Here is a 15,015-nt window from a genome sequence, read left to right as displayed (position 1 = left end):
TTTTTTCATTTTGCTTTAAGTTTTAGGATTGCTCTTTTAGCTTAACTTTGCATTATAATTATACAAAATATTTAAGTGGTTTCTAAAGATATAGTCCCCCTCCACCTTACTCTTGCATTCCCTTATAAATCTAAATTTTTGCTTTATCTTTTTATCTCATGTGTCAAGTTAAACCAACAACTTAACAACTTTTCTGAGATGAATGGCCACATATTTTATACACATTGCTACACCTTTTTGCACTCATTAACATATTTTAGAAATCATTTTAAAACAGTCACCGGAGGTCTTTCTCACTCTTTTATGTAATAGCATTAAGCACCATTGTGTGCTTTAGCTTATTTTATCAGTTCCCTGATGATGGATATTTGAATTGTTTCAAGTTTTGTGCTATTACAAATAGTGCTGTAATAAATAACACCATGAATGAATCTTGTTTGTAATTTTGTCAGCGTATCCTTGGGAGAAATTCTTAGAACTAAAACAGCTGAGTCAACAGGTAGATGAGGTTTTGAGAGTTATGTCAAACTCTCCTCCCCAGTGTAACATTCCCATCAGTAACCTAATACATGAGAACTTTTGTTCATCTAGAGCTTTGCCAAGAGAATATGTTCTCAATTTTCTGTGTTTTTAATTTTGGTAATATAATGGGTAGAAAATGTTGATTTTTCAGTGTTGATTTATTTTGCATTTAAAAGGTAAGAAACTTTATATATCATTAAAGGCTACTAAGGGCTTCTCTGGGTTTCCCTGATAGCTCAGTTGTTAAAGAATCCGCCTGCATTGCAGGAGACCCCAGTTCAATTCCTGGGTTGGGAAGATCCACTGGAGAAGGGATAGGCTACCCACTCTAGTGTTCTTGGGCTTTGCTTGTGGCTCAGCTGATAAAGAACCAATGTGGGAGACCTAGGTTCAATCCCTGGGTTGGGAAGATCCCCTGGAGAAGGAAAAGACTACCCACTCCTGTATTCTTGCCCAGAGAATTCCATGGACTATAGGCCATGGAGTCTCAAAGAGTTGGACACAACTGAGCAACTTTCACTTTCACTTTCAAGGGCTTCTCTGGTGGTTCAGTCAGTGAAGAATCTGTCTGGAATGCAGGAGACTTGGTTCCAGTCCCTGGGTCAGGAAGATCCTCTGGAGAAGGGCATGGCAACCCACTCCAGTATTCTTGCCTGGAGAATCCTATGGATAGAGGAACCTGGTGGGCTACAGTTCATAGGTTCACAAAGAGCTGGGTGTGACTGAAACAACTGAACGCGAGCATGCCAAGGCTAATAACATTTTTTCTATCAACTTTATATTTTTAGCTCATTTTTCTGAAGGAAACTTGATATTTTTCATATAAAATTTTTAGAAGTTCCTTAGATGTTAAAGATATCAAATCTGCCCATAGGCTGAACACATTGTTTTCCATTTTTCATCATCTTTCTACTTTGTTAATGTGAGTGGGTTTGGTAGTTTTGTGGGAGGAGGGGTTGCTTCACTTTTTTATGTTTTGTTTCAATCCTTTAAAATATTCTTATTTATGTAATCAAATTTGTCAATCTTTTTTCTTTATTGTGTTTCCATTTTTGTCATAATGAGGAAGGTTTACCCCACTCCCAAGTTAAAAAGCAATTAGTCCATGTTTCCTTTTTTTGCATAATTTCATTTTTTACCAAGGTAAACTTCTGATCCATTCAGCATTTATCTTGGTGTGGAGAATGGATTCAATTTTATTTTTTTACAGAAGACTATCCAGTCCTCCTAACCATATACTTTAAATACCTTGTCTTTTCCTCCATTGACCTGTGATGATGCCTTTATACACATATTAAATTTCCGTGTCCAATTTTGTCTATTAGGATTTTTCTATTTCTCTTTCAGGGTCAGTCTATCTCTTCACCAACACCAGTACTGTTCAATTATAGAGGCATAAAAAATTTTAAATATTTAGTTCAAGTGAAAAGTGAAAGTGTTAGTTGTTCAGTCGTATCTGACTGTTTGCAACCCCAATGACTGTAGCCCACCAGGCTGGTCTGCCCATGGGATTCTCTAGGCAAGTATACTGCTGTGGGTTGCCGGGCCCTTCCCCAGGGGATCCCAGGGATCAAACCCATGTCTACTGCATTGCAGGCAAATTCTTTACCGTCTGAGCCACCAGGGAAGTACAAGTACACCCCTTTATTTCTATCCTCCATCAGAATTTTCCTGGCTATTCTTGCTTATTTGTTCTTTAAGTAAATATTATAAGCAACATCTCTAGCTTCAGAAAAAAAAAATTCTATTCTTATTAGAATTACATTGGACGTGTTAATCTAGGGAGACCAACATCTTTAGGATGTTGAGTTTTGCTATCCATAAATATGGTACATCTTTCTATTCGTTCAAGCCCATATTTAAGTCTTTCAAGGGTCTTTTAGAACTTGCCCAATATAGATTTTGAACTTTCTGGTCACATTTATACCTATTTACTTCTTGTTTTTTGCTTTTGTTTTGTTTCTGAATGTAAACGGATAGTCCTTCCTTTTATATCTTCTGGTTTTTGTTTGTGTATATGAAAGTCATTGATTTTTGAATGTTAATTTTGTTTTTCCCCTTGCTTTATTGAGGAATAATTATGTGCCAAAATTCTATATATATATAAAGGATACAATATGATGACTTGATACACATACAAGCTGTAAAATGATTACAACAATCATGTTAATCAATATATCCATAGTCTTTAGTGTGATAAGAATACTTAAATCTACTGTCTTAGCATATTTCAAGTACATAATATTAACTATAGTCACCATGCTGTACATTAGATCTCTAGAGCTTATACATCTTTTAAATGGAGGTTGTACTCCCTAACCCACATCTGCCCATGTCCCTACCCCCAACTCCTGGAAACCATCATTCTACTCTCTGTTTCTCTGAGTCTGACTTTTTTTTTTTTCCAGATCATACGATAGCTGTCTTTCTCCATTTGACTTAGTTCACACAGCAGAACATCCTGCAGGCTCATCCATGTTGTCACACAAATGGCAGGATTTCCTTTTTTATGACTGAATATTTCAGTGTGAGTATGTATGTGTGTGTATCCCATTTTCTTTCTCCATTCATCTACTGATGTTCACTTAATTTGTTTCCATATGTTGACTATTGTAAATAATGCTGCAATGAATACAGGAGTACAGACGTCTCTTCAAGATAGTGACTTCTTTTCCTTTAGTTATATAACCAAAAGTGGGATTTCTGGGATTTCTTACATTAGTTCTATTTTTAATTTTTCAAGAAACCTCCATACTGTTTCTACAGTAGTTATATCATTTTACATCCCCACCAACAGAGTACTAGAGTTCCCTTTTCCCCACATCCTCAACAACACTTTTTATTTCTTGTCTTTTCAACAATAGCCGCCCTAACTGATGTGAGGTGATATCTCACTGTGGATTTAACTTGCATTTTTCTAATGATTAGTGATGTTGAGCACTTTTTATGTACTTGTTAACCATTTGCATGTCTTCTTTGGAAAAAAATTTATTTAAGTCTTCTGCCCATTTTTAGGATTTTTAGGATTACCTGGGATTTCTTTTTTTTTTTTTTTTTTTGCTCTTGAGTTGTATGAATCCTTCATATATTTTAGAAATTTACCCCTTCTCAAATATATGATTTGAAAATACTTTCTTCCATTTTTTTTTTTTACTTTCTCGCATCATTTCATTGATTGCCTCTTCACTCTACTGATTGTTTCCTTTGCTGTGCAGAACCTTTTTAATTTGGCATAGTCCCACCTGTTGATTTTTGCTTTTGTTGCCTATGCTTCTGTTATTATATACAAATAAGTCGTGTAAAAGTATATTTATTCACAGATGACATGAAGTTTAAAAAGCTTTTTTTAATATAAATGTATTTATTTTAATTGGAGGCTAATTACTTTACAATATTGTATTGGTTTTGCCATACATCAACATGAATCTGCCATGGGTGTACACATGTTCCCCATCCTCAACCCCCTCCCTAATAATGAATTCATCAAAGTTGTAGGACACAGGACCAGTATATAAAGATCTTCTACATTTCTATACCCTAACAATGAACAATCCAAAAGTAAAATTAAGAAAAAATTTTATTTATAGTAGTATCCAAAAAATATGCTTAGGAATAAACTTAGCTATATAAGTGTCAGATTTGTAAACTGAAAATTAAACAACAGTGTTAACAGAAATCTTTGAAGACCTAAATAAATGGAAAAGTCTCTTGTGTTCATCGATTGGAAAATTTAATTTTAATATGAAAATACTTCTGCAAATGATTTACAGATTAAATGCAATCCCTATCAAGATTCTAGTAGCCTTTTGTAAAAAAAATAAGAAAGCTGATCCTAAAATTTATATTGAAATATACCAGGCTTAGAATACCCTAAATAAGTTCTAACAGGAAAAAAAAATATGGAGAGCTCACATTTCCCCATTTTAAAACTTTCTACAAAGCTGCCATGCATGCCAAAACAGTGTGGTTGATATAAAGATAGACACATAGAACCAAGAAGCATAATAGAGTCCAGTAGTAAACCATCTATGGTTAATTGATTTTCTCAAATCAAATTTAAAAAATAATTCAAAATGAATCAAAGACCTAAGTGTGATAATTCAAATTATAAAGTATTAAGAGAAAATGTAGGTGTAAGTCTTCATGATCTTATATTAGGCAAAAGTTTCTTAAATGACACAAAAAGGGCAAGCAATAATAACAAAAATATAAATAAATTAGACTTCATCAAAATTAAAACTTTTGTGCCTCAAAGGACACTGTGAAAAAAAAATTTTAAACCTAAAAACAGAATGGAAAAAATATTTACAAATCTTGTAGGTGGTAATGGTGTAGTCTCTATATTATTCAAAGAACTCCTACAACCCAATAATAAAAAAGACAAATAGCTCAATTTTTAATTGGGCAAAGGATTTAAATAGACATTTCTCCAAAGTGTCATGTTAGCTGCTCAGTCCTGTCTTGATCTTTGCAATACCACAGAGTGTAGCCTGCCAGGTTCCTCTGTCCATGGAATTCTCCAGGCAAGAATACTGGAGTGAGTTGCCATTTCCTTGTCCAGGGGATCTTCCCAACCCTGCGATTGAATCCCAGTCTCCAGCACTGCAAGCAGATTCTTCACCATCTGAGCCACCAGAGAAGCCCAAAGAAGTATACAAATCAACATCATTAGTCATAAGGAAACTTCAAGTCTAACCACAAGAAGAGCCCCCTTCTTAACCCACTATGATGGCTATAATAACAATTTTTGAAAAAAAAAAATAACATGTTTTGATAAGGATGTAAAGGAATTGTAACCCTCATCACATTGTTGGTAAGAATGTAAAATGTTAAATGGTATAGCTATTTTGGAAACAGTTTGGCATTTCCTCAAAAAGTTAAACATAGAGAAATTCCATTCCCGGGTACAAACTCAAAAGAATTGAAAACACGTGTTCATATTTAGATGCTTAATCCCTTTTCTAATGCCCACATGCCTAAATTATCATAGCAGAGATGAATGATAGTCATGCAATAAGCATTATGTTACCAGTTTACCTATGTTATTTTTTAATATTTTAGAACAACAATCCTGCAATAGAATAGTACCTTTTCCCATTTGGGAGCTTAGGAAACTAAGGCTCAAAGATTACACTAAGTTCAGGCAGTAGTGGGGCAACGGTTACCACCAAAACCTCAGTTCAGTTCAGTTCAGTCGCTCAGTCGTGTCCTACTCTTTGCAACCCCATGAATCGCAGCACGCCAGGCCTCCCTGTCCATCACCAACTCCCAGAGTTCACTCAAACTCATGTCCATCGACTCGGTGATGCCATCCAGCCATCTCATCCTCTGTCATCTCCTTCTCCTCCTGCCCTCAATCACTCCCAGCATCAGGGTCTTTTCCAATGAGTCAACTCTTCACATGAGGTGGCCAAAGTATTGGAGTTTCAGCTTCAGCATCAGTCCTTCCAATGAATACCCAGGACTGATCTCCTTTAGAATGGACTGATATAAAAGTCCATGGGATTTCCTTTGCAAGAATATGGAGTGGGTTGCCATTTCCTTCTCCAGGGGATCTTCCTGACCCAGGGATTGAACCCGTGTCTCCTGCATTAGCAAATGGATTCTTTACCACTGAGGCACAAGGAAAGCCCCCCATACAATATTATTCAGTCATAAAAAGGGAAATACTGATACATGTATGAACCTTGAAAACATTATGCAAAGTGAAAGAATCAAATTCAAATGACCACATATTATATGATTACATTTATATGAAATGTCCAGAATAGGCACATCTATATACACAGAAACTAGATTAATAGCTGCCAGGAGCTATGGGGATGACAACTGATGAGTACAGGGTGTCTTTGGGGGTGGTGAAAATCTTCTGGAATTAGACAGTGGTGGTAGTTACACAATATTGTGAATATATTAAAAACCATTGAACTATTCACTCTAAAACAGTGAGTTTAGGGCTTCCCTGATGGCTCAGTGGTAAAGAATCTGCCTGCCAAAGCAGAAGACAAATGTTTGAACCCTGATCCAGGAAGGTACCCACATGCTGCGGAGCAACTAAAGCCCATACACCACAACCACTAAGCCTGTGCTCTAGAGCCTGGGAGCCACAAATATTGAGCCCACGTGCTGCAACTGCTATAGCCCATGTGCCTAGAGCCTGTGCTCTGCAACAAGAGAAGCCACGAAATTGAGATGCCCACGCACTGCAATGAAGAGAGGCCCCCACTCACCCCAACTAGAGAAAAGCCCACACAGCAATGAAGATCCAGCACAGCCAATAAATAAATAAATAAAACAGTGAGTTTAATGGTCAGTGAATTATATCTTAATAAAAATTTTAAAACATTTTTTAAAATTTTATTTTATTTTTTAATTTTACAATATTGTGTTGGTTTTGCCATATATCAAAATGAATCCACCACAGGTATACATGTGTTCCCCATCCTGAACCCTCCTCCCTCCTCCCTCCCCATACCAACCCTCTGGGTCGTCCCAGTGCACCAGCCCCAAGCATCCAGTATCGTGCTTCAAACCTGGACTGGCGACTCATTTCATATATGATATTATACATGTTTCAATGCCATTCTCCCAAATCATCCAAAAGAGGGAGTCTTGCTGAGAGCAATGATGAAAGTAAATTCAGGAATGAAATGCAAAAACCTCTGTGCTTGGAGAACAGATAAGAATACTGACAAAACTGAGTTCAGGAAACTATGTGGGGGAAAGTGTCTCATACACTGCTGCTATCAGTATTAACTGGCATATTCATTTAAGTAAACAATTTATTAATTACAAATAAATACATAGAGCACATAGCCTATGATCCAAAATTTTCATCTGTAGGAACATAAAATCAAAGTGTGGATGGAACAGCTAGCACTCAGTGAGTGTTCTTTCTTATTATAAAGGTGATAATCATAGGGAGAGATAATATATTATGCAATGAATTCCTGCAGCCAAATTGGCTCTCACTTCTGTTTCTTTTTGGACAAAAAATAAGACAGTGTTCATACCATATATATGGTATGATCATGAAATTTCTGCTCTTTTAATCTTTGCAAGCTGCATAAAGTGGAAAACAAAATTCTCCCCTAAAATAGAAGGTCATTTCTAGAGATACTGAGCATATATTAATGATAAAAGCAGAGATAAAGAGTCTTGTGTAGAATTCCCGCCTCCTGATAAAAGGGATACAGCAGGATGGGACTGGGGAGGAGGGCAGGGGCATAGAAAACAGAGCCTGAGTCTCAGCCAAACTCCATGAGCCTGCAAAAAAAATGCCAAGAAATATTCAGAGTGACTTATGCCTGAAGCAGTGAAAATCATCAGTGACTATGCAGTGACTAACAAACTCAGTGACTATGGAAAGAAGTGCCTTAAAGAACCTATATCTTTTTTTTTCCTTTAATTCTTTCTACAAATGGTAATTCCCTTCACATATGGCATTATTATTTGTAAGCACTGCACTTTGTTCATCAAATAAAGAGTTCTAGCAATGCAAAAACAGCCCATGAAGAGGAATATCATGTCTACTTTTCCAATGCACCATACCCAGGCCTTTCGGCCCATGAAGACATACCCCCTGCCTCAACTTGCCCAAGTTCCAAGGTAAGAGAAATAGCTTCTGAAATCCAGCTCATAACCCCAAAGGTGCCAAGAGACAGCTAAACCTCCAGGATGCTCTCTGTGTTGACACTCTTCTGGAGCTGGCCCTCTGGAAGCAGAGAGTGTCCATCAGCCTTCCTGCCACTACCCCCCAGATGCCACCCTCCCTCCTACCCTTTATGGTGAGACATGGTGGGGAGACAGGGATTATGACATAAGCAAATGGCCTGGAGCTGATCTATGTAAATGCCAGCCCTTGGGCTTCCTGGCAGGTACACCACCTGTGAAGGCCTCATAACAGCCAACCTCTTGCAACCTCCAAGCTGACGGGCCTCATCAGGGGGAGGAGGGACCCCCTGCACGGGAGAACTGACAGCAGGATTCTGGTAGAGGAGGCCGCAAAACGTCCAAGGGGCGGGCGGCCATCATGTAGGAGCCATGGATACCGCCATGTGTGTTTGCTCTCCATGTTGTACATGGCAGAGATGTTGTCCGCGGCTATGCTCCTGCCTGTGCTGCAAGTTCCTCTTCACCTCGGAGCGGAACTGCACCTGCTTCCCCTGCCCTTACAAAGATGAGCGCAACTGCCAGTTCTGCCACTGCACCTGCTCCGAGAACCCCAACTGCCACTGGTGCTGCTGCTCCTGGGCCAATGACCCCAACTGTAAGTGCTGCTGCACGGCCAGCAGCAACCTCAAGTGCTACTACTACGAGAGTCGCTGCTGCCGCAATGCCACCATCACCTTCCGCAAGGGCCGCCTCCGGAGCATCCGCACCTCGTAAGTGCTGCACACCCGACACGGGCCACAGTGACTCCGGACACCTGGGGAGTGCCCTACCAACTGCGGGGACAGGGCAGGCCAGCCACCCCGCCCCAAGTCCACCTCCTTATCTGAAAAGGAGAGGCCAAGAACTTGCTCGGAGAAGGCAATGGCACCCCACTCCAGTACTCTTGCCTGGAAAATCCCATGGACGGAGGAGCCTGGTAGGCTGCAGTCCATGGGGTCACTAAGAGTCGGACACGACTGAGCGACTTCACTTTCACTTTTCACTTTCATACATTGGGGATGCAAATGGCAACCCACTCCAGTGTTCTTGCCTGGAGAATCCCAGGGACGGGGGAGCCTGATGGGCTGCCGTCTATGGGGTCGCACAGAGTCGCTCACGGCTGAAGCGACTTAGCAGCAGCAGCAGAACTTGCTAGCAATTAACTCTAGTTACATTTTTTTGTTTTCTTTAGCTGCTCAGTCATGTCCAACTCTTTGAAACCCCATGGACTGTAGTGCCGGGCTCCTCTGTCCATGGCATTTCCCAGACAAGAATACTGGAGTGGGTTGCCATTTCTAGGAGATCTTCTCCACCTAGGGATCCAACCCATGTCTCCTGCATTGGCAGGTGGATTCTTCACCATCTAGCTACAAGGGAAGTCCTAGTTACTCTTTGTCATGGTACAAATATATCACATGGTCTTTGTATGGTGACAGATGGTAGCTAGACGTTGGTGGTGATCATTTGGAAATGTACAGAAATACCAAATCACTATGTTGTGTAACAGGATCTAACATAGTGTTGTGGGTCAGTTACACTTCAAAAAGAAACAAACACAGGAAAAGAGTAGATGTGTGGTTATCAGAGGCAGAAGGTGGGGATGTGGCATTGGATGAAGGCAGTCGAAAGATACAAACTTCCAGTTATAAGATAGATAGGTACCATACGTAAAATAGATTGCCAGTGGGAGTTTGGCGTATGATGCAGGGAACCCAAAGCCAGTGCTCTGTGACAACCCGGATGGATGGGGTGGAGAGAGAAGTGGAAGGGGGTTCAGGAGGGAGGGGACACGTCTATACCTAGGGGCTGATTCATGTTGATGTATGGCAGAGACCATCACAATACTGTAAAGTGATTATCCTAATAAAATAAAATTTTTAAAAAGATAGGTACCAGGGATATCATATACAAGAGGATAAACATAATTAATGCTTCTGTCAGTTATATATGAAAGTTGTTAGGAGAATAACTCCTAAGAGTTCTTAGCACAAGAAAAAATTTTTAATTTTTTTCCATTTCTTTAATTTTTTATCTGTCGGAAAAGATGGATGGTCACTAAATTTACTGTGATAATCACTTCCTGATGTTTGTAAATCAAATCAATATGTTCTACACCTTAAACTTATACATTGTTAAATGTCAACTACATTTCAATAAAACTAGAAGGGGAAAGAAGAGCTAAAAAATACTCCAAATAATCTGTTTTGTACTTAATGTAACAATAAAAATATATATTGAATGATGTTATTATTTTAAATGCTTTTGTTTGCATTTCAAAATGTAACAATAAAAATTACTTCCACTTCAAAAAAGAATTTTGTAGCAATGAAGTGTAAGTGTCCCTAAACAGCCACTAACCAGTACAGACCTGAGTTCCAAACCAAGCCCCACCCTGTATGAGTGCTGAGCTCTCCTGAACTCCACCTCTCTCACCTTTACAAAATAGTAATAGCTGATGCTTAGTGCAAAAACAACTTGCCAGGACCCATGTGGATGACCCCAGGTAATCCCTGCCCCATGGCTACCACACCTATGAGAAAACTTAGTATTTAAGACATTGAATGACCCAAGATCACACCACTGGTAAGATGTAGTCAGAATTTGAACCCAGAGTTTGTGTGCTTAAATTAAAATTAAATTGAAATGCTGTCTTTCAAAATGCAGAGTATGGTACCTGCAGTGATTCAGGGGATATGAGGATTAATATCATTTTGAAATTTTTTATGTGATATAAAAATATAAATTGCTCTTCCTCTTCCTCCTCTGAACCATTCATATCTGCAATACTTCTTGGAAAAGCAATAGCTTCCACAGGCTGTTTTTGACACTATGGCCTGCGTAAATACCCCAGATGGCCATGAACTCCTGCCAGCCTTCTCTTTGTTCCTAACCAGATGTCATAGCATTGAGAGTCTCAGTTACTCACTTAGGGCATTAACCTGCTATGACAGGCACTGAACATCCTTTTCCTGCTCTGACCACAGCAGTCTATGTCACTTTGTCTGGGGTGGCAGAGACACTTCTTACAGAGGAAAGACCAAAACTCAGCCCTCTAGGATGACAGCATTTGGAAAGACAGAAAGATGGGAGGCAGTCTGGAAGCCTTTCAAGACTGGAAGAACAATCCTGTGAGCAAAGGTTCAGTGAATTTAGGGAAGGATACGCTCTCTCTCACAGGTCAGCACTTAGTAGATGCTTAGTAAAGGTTACTCTCAACTCACCTCTTGTGATTTTTGCATGAATAGAGAACACAGGGGTTCTCAATGCAAGTCCCAAAGGTCTACGGAGCAGAAAGTAGCTTCCACTCCCTCTCTCCTCTCAACTGCCCCATTTTCTGCAAATCAGCAATGGAGCATCTTAGAGCCATTCCAACAAGAGGGGGATGACATTGGTCTTTTGGGGGATGCTTAGACCAGGAACTCCCAAACTTTGTTTTGTATGAGAGTCACCTGGGGATCTTTACAAACTACTGATGCCTGGTCTCCAGCCCCAGACATTCTGATTTCATTGGCTTGGGGTAGGACCTGGACATCAGGATTTGAAAAGCCTCCCCCACTCCCAGGTGATGCTACAGTGCAGAATGGCCTGAAGGGAACAAGAAGGGAAGCCAGGAGACTTGCAGGTGATATAATGGGAACCCAAGTACAAAAGGAACAGGCCTAAATCTGGGAGCAGGCAGTCAATGCACAGAGGAGCAGAGGCCATTATCTCAACAAGAAGACAAGGCTGCTTGGCTTGGTAACTGTTTTGGCATGGAATGATGGTCACTGAATGCCCGAGTCCAGGCCTGAGGCTTTCTGATGATGGTCAGAGATGCTACCACAAGTGTCAGGCAGCTTGTGCTGGGTACACTGAGACATATTCCTTCCATCTGGCCTCCCTCCTGGTGTCTGATCCTGGCCTCCTCTGTTCTTCATCACTACTTCCTGCTCAGCATCTTCCTCATCCCTCCTCACTCTGAGCTCATTCATCCCTCCTTGCCTTACTCATCTCCTTTTCCCACTTTCATTTTCACCTCCATGCCAGCTCCCTGGGCCATTAACAACTGTCTGCTCACCGTGTTCTCTTTTTCTCTTCCCGCAACACCCTTGTCTCTCCCTCTCTCTTTCTGAATTCTCTTGCTATCTCTCTTTATATCACACCCTGATTCTCAGAGTCCCACCTAATCAAACTGGAGTAGTCTATCCAGCTGCCATATGTAAAACTAGCCTGCTTCTCCAGGTGACCCCTTCAGAACCTGGGTAGGAGAAAGCAGAGAGGCTGGGAAAGCAGAGAAGGAATGAGACTGAAAACATTGAGGCTAGCAGGCTTGGATACCAGCATCCAAATCTCCAAGAGAGAGCTTCCCAGGTGCCCAATTCTCCATAAGGACACTGTCACCAAAAAACCACTCCATTCCAGTGTGTTTGGGCATCACACTTGACTGTCTGGGCTCTGAGACCTAGGTCCCTGGCTAAGGGAAGGGGGAAGAAGCCAGGGGCATATAGGGACTGCAAAAAGGCAAAAGTTAAAAAAAAAAAAAAAAAAACACAGGCACAATGTCAAACTCAACCCCCAGACATCACTAATACAGAGGATAAGAGAGATCGGAATAGTCACAAATTAAGTATCTTATCATACTTCCATCTAATTCACTTATTTTCACAAACTGCTTCTGCCCTGACTGTAGTTTCTTAGAATATGCACTTGAATTTTACAAGTATGCAGTTACTTCATCCACAGTTCTTATATGAAATCAGCCTCAGATATTAGATAAAGGTTCAACACACACACAGTAGAAGCATACACTTCTCATAGACTTGACCATTGTTTTTCTCTGCTGTGGACATGGGCTGGCTAGGAGCGGAATGAAGTCATTACAGTGCACATTTATTGAATGCTTACTATGTCCAGGCAGTTAAGCACTTATCATGGATTATCCCATGGAGACTTTAAAATCCTCATGGAGGAAGTAGTATTGTGAGATTTGATTTATAGAGGAGGAAACTGAGGATGAGAGAGGTGACGACACATCTCAATGGTGCAACTCCAAAGCAGTGCATTCCATCATGTGCGACCTTAAGGGGGCCTCTACCTGCTTAAGTCACAGTTGTGGTCTGATCATTAGAACACTCAAGTTCTGGGCTTGGCTAGGAGACTGACCTCCTTGTGTCCTGGGAAGAACGCTTTGCCCATCTCTGTGTTCCCTCTCACACATAACAATAATGATGTCAGTGCCCTCTAGGTAAAACCCACGAAGAACACACCTGTAGCTGGAGGAGATTGGATTTACCGTCCCACTGAAACAAGAGAGAGATACACCATGAGCAAATGTGAGTTGTCTCAGTAGGAAGGCATCACTAAGTTATTACAGGATTTATGCTCATGGTAGGTGAGGACACAGGGGTAAATCTCCTATTGGGAATCTTAATAAATCTTGCATAGAAGATGGAAATAACAGGGTTGAGCCTGTTATTGGTTAAAAAAAAAAAAAAAGCAGCAGTCACTTCTTTTAATCAGGACAGGGGATGTTTGGTGATTTTTGTGGTTTGGACAATGTTCTTGCTTCTGAGTTCAAACATGAGGAAGTGATTTGTTTCTGCTTTGCTTCACCACAGTCCCAGAATGGCCTTGTCTGCTGTGGGTGTTCTGTGATATTATCTATGGCCAACAGAATTCCAATACCCAGCTGAAAGTGCCTGCCCCTCTGGGCTGTTTTTCTCTTGCTCAAAAATAGCAAGCAGTTGCATATCAGGTACAGCATTCCAGGGACTGCTCAAAGGCCATCCAGGTTTTCAGTTCCATTTAAATTTTCTCAAGAAGCCCCATCAAGTGATTCTATAATGAGGGGACAGACAGACAGAGGTAAATTAACTTAAATGCGTGAGCCCAGCTAAAAGATGGTGGAGGCGGGTTTAGAACCAGGTTTGCGGACAACCCATGCTCTTCCCCCATCACACCGCGCTGCGACTCAGCGATGCACCTGTTCCTTCTGAGAGGGAGAAACGGAGGCCGCCTCCTGAGTTCGCACGCTTGCTTCTCCTTGCAGCTCCAAGACGGCCCTGCGCATTGGGAGCAGCGACACGCAGCTGGAGGAGGTGAAGATGATGCCGACGGCCAACAGCAATCTGGTCAGCCACCTGTCCTGCCCCATCTGCGGCCGCCTGCGCCTGCACTCCTTCATGCTGCCCTGCCACCACAGCCTGTGTGAGAAGTGCCTGCGGCGGCTGCAGAAGCATGCCGAGGTCACCGAGAACTTCTTCATCCTCATCTGCCCTGTGTGCAACCGCTCGCACTGCATGTCCTACAGCCACAAGATGCAGCTACCCGAGAACTATCTGCGCGGCCGCCTCACCAAGCGCTACATGCAGCAGCACGGCTACCTCAAGTGGCGCTTCGACCGCTCCAGCGGGCCCATTGTCTGCCAGGTCTGCCGCAGCCAACGCATTGCCTATAAGCGTTGCCTCACCTGCCGCCTCAATCTGTGCAACGAGTGCCTCAAGACTTTCCACTCGGACGTGGCCATGCAGGACCACGTGTTCGTGGATACCAGCACGGAGGACCAGGACGAGAAGATCTGCATCCACCACCCGTCCAGCCGCATCATAGAGTACTGCCGCAACGACAACGAGCTGCTCTGCGGCTTCTGTAAGACCTCCCTCCACAACGGCCACGACACCATCAGCCTCATCGACGCCTGCTCGGAGAGGGCTGCCGCGCTCTTCAGCGCCATCGCCAAGTTCAAAGCAGGTCCTGATCCCTTTTTCTCCCTCAACTACTCCTAGTTCAGGAACTGATGGGGAAGGTGATTTGGGAGGATCTGTTTAACAGAGAGGCTTAGTTCCACCTGGTGGAGGGATC

At 41.6% G+C, this 15,015-nt stretch overlaps 1 protein-coding gene across 2 annotated transcripts in view; it reads left to right on the top strand.

Annotated features, from left to right (window-relative positions):
• The first annotated feature begins 8,373 nt into the window (after positions 1–8,373).
• TRIM42 (tripartite motif containing 42) overlaps positions 8,374–15,015 on the top strand; it is a 30,157-nt gene continuing 23,515 nt past the window's right edge. For both annotated transcript variants that reach the window (XM_002685043.6, XM_024996122.2), the window contains exons 1-2: positions 8,374–8,906; positions 14,204–14,904. In XM_002685043.6, coding sequence (XP_002685089.1) covers positions 8,566–8,906; positions 14,204–14,904 — 1,042 coding nt within the window. In that variant the 5' untranslated portion in view covers positions 8,374–8,565. The remainder of the gene's footprint in view (positions 8,907–14,203; positions 14,905–15,015) is intronic.

The sequence above is a fragment of the Bos taurus genome, chromosome 1, assembly GCF_002263795.3.
Source record: "Bos taurus isolate L1 Dominette 01449 registration number 42190680 breed Hereford chromosome 1, ARS-UCD2.0, whole genome shotgun sequence".
NCBI lineage: Eukaryota > Metazoa > Chordata > Mammalia > Artiodactyla > Bovidae > Bos > Bos taurus.
This window is presented reverse-complemented; position numbering and strand designations above follow the sequence as displayed.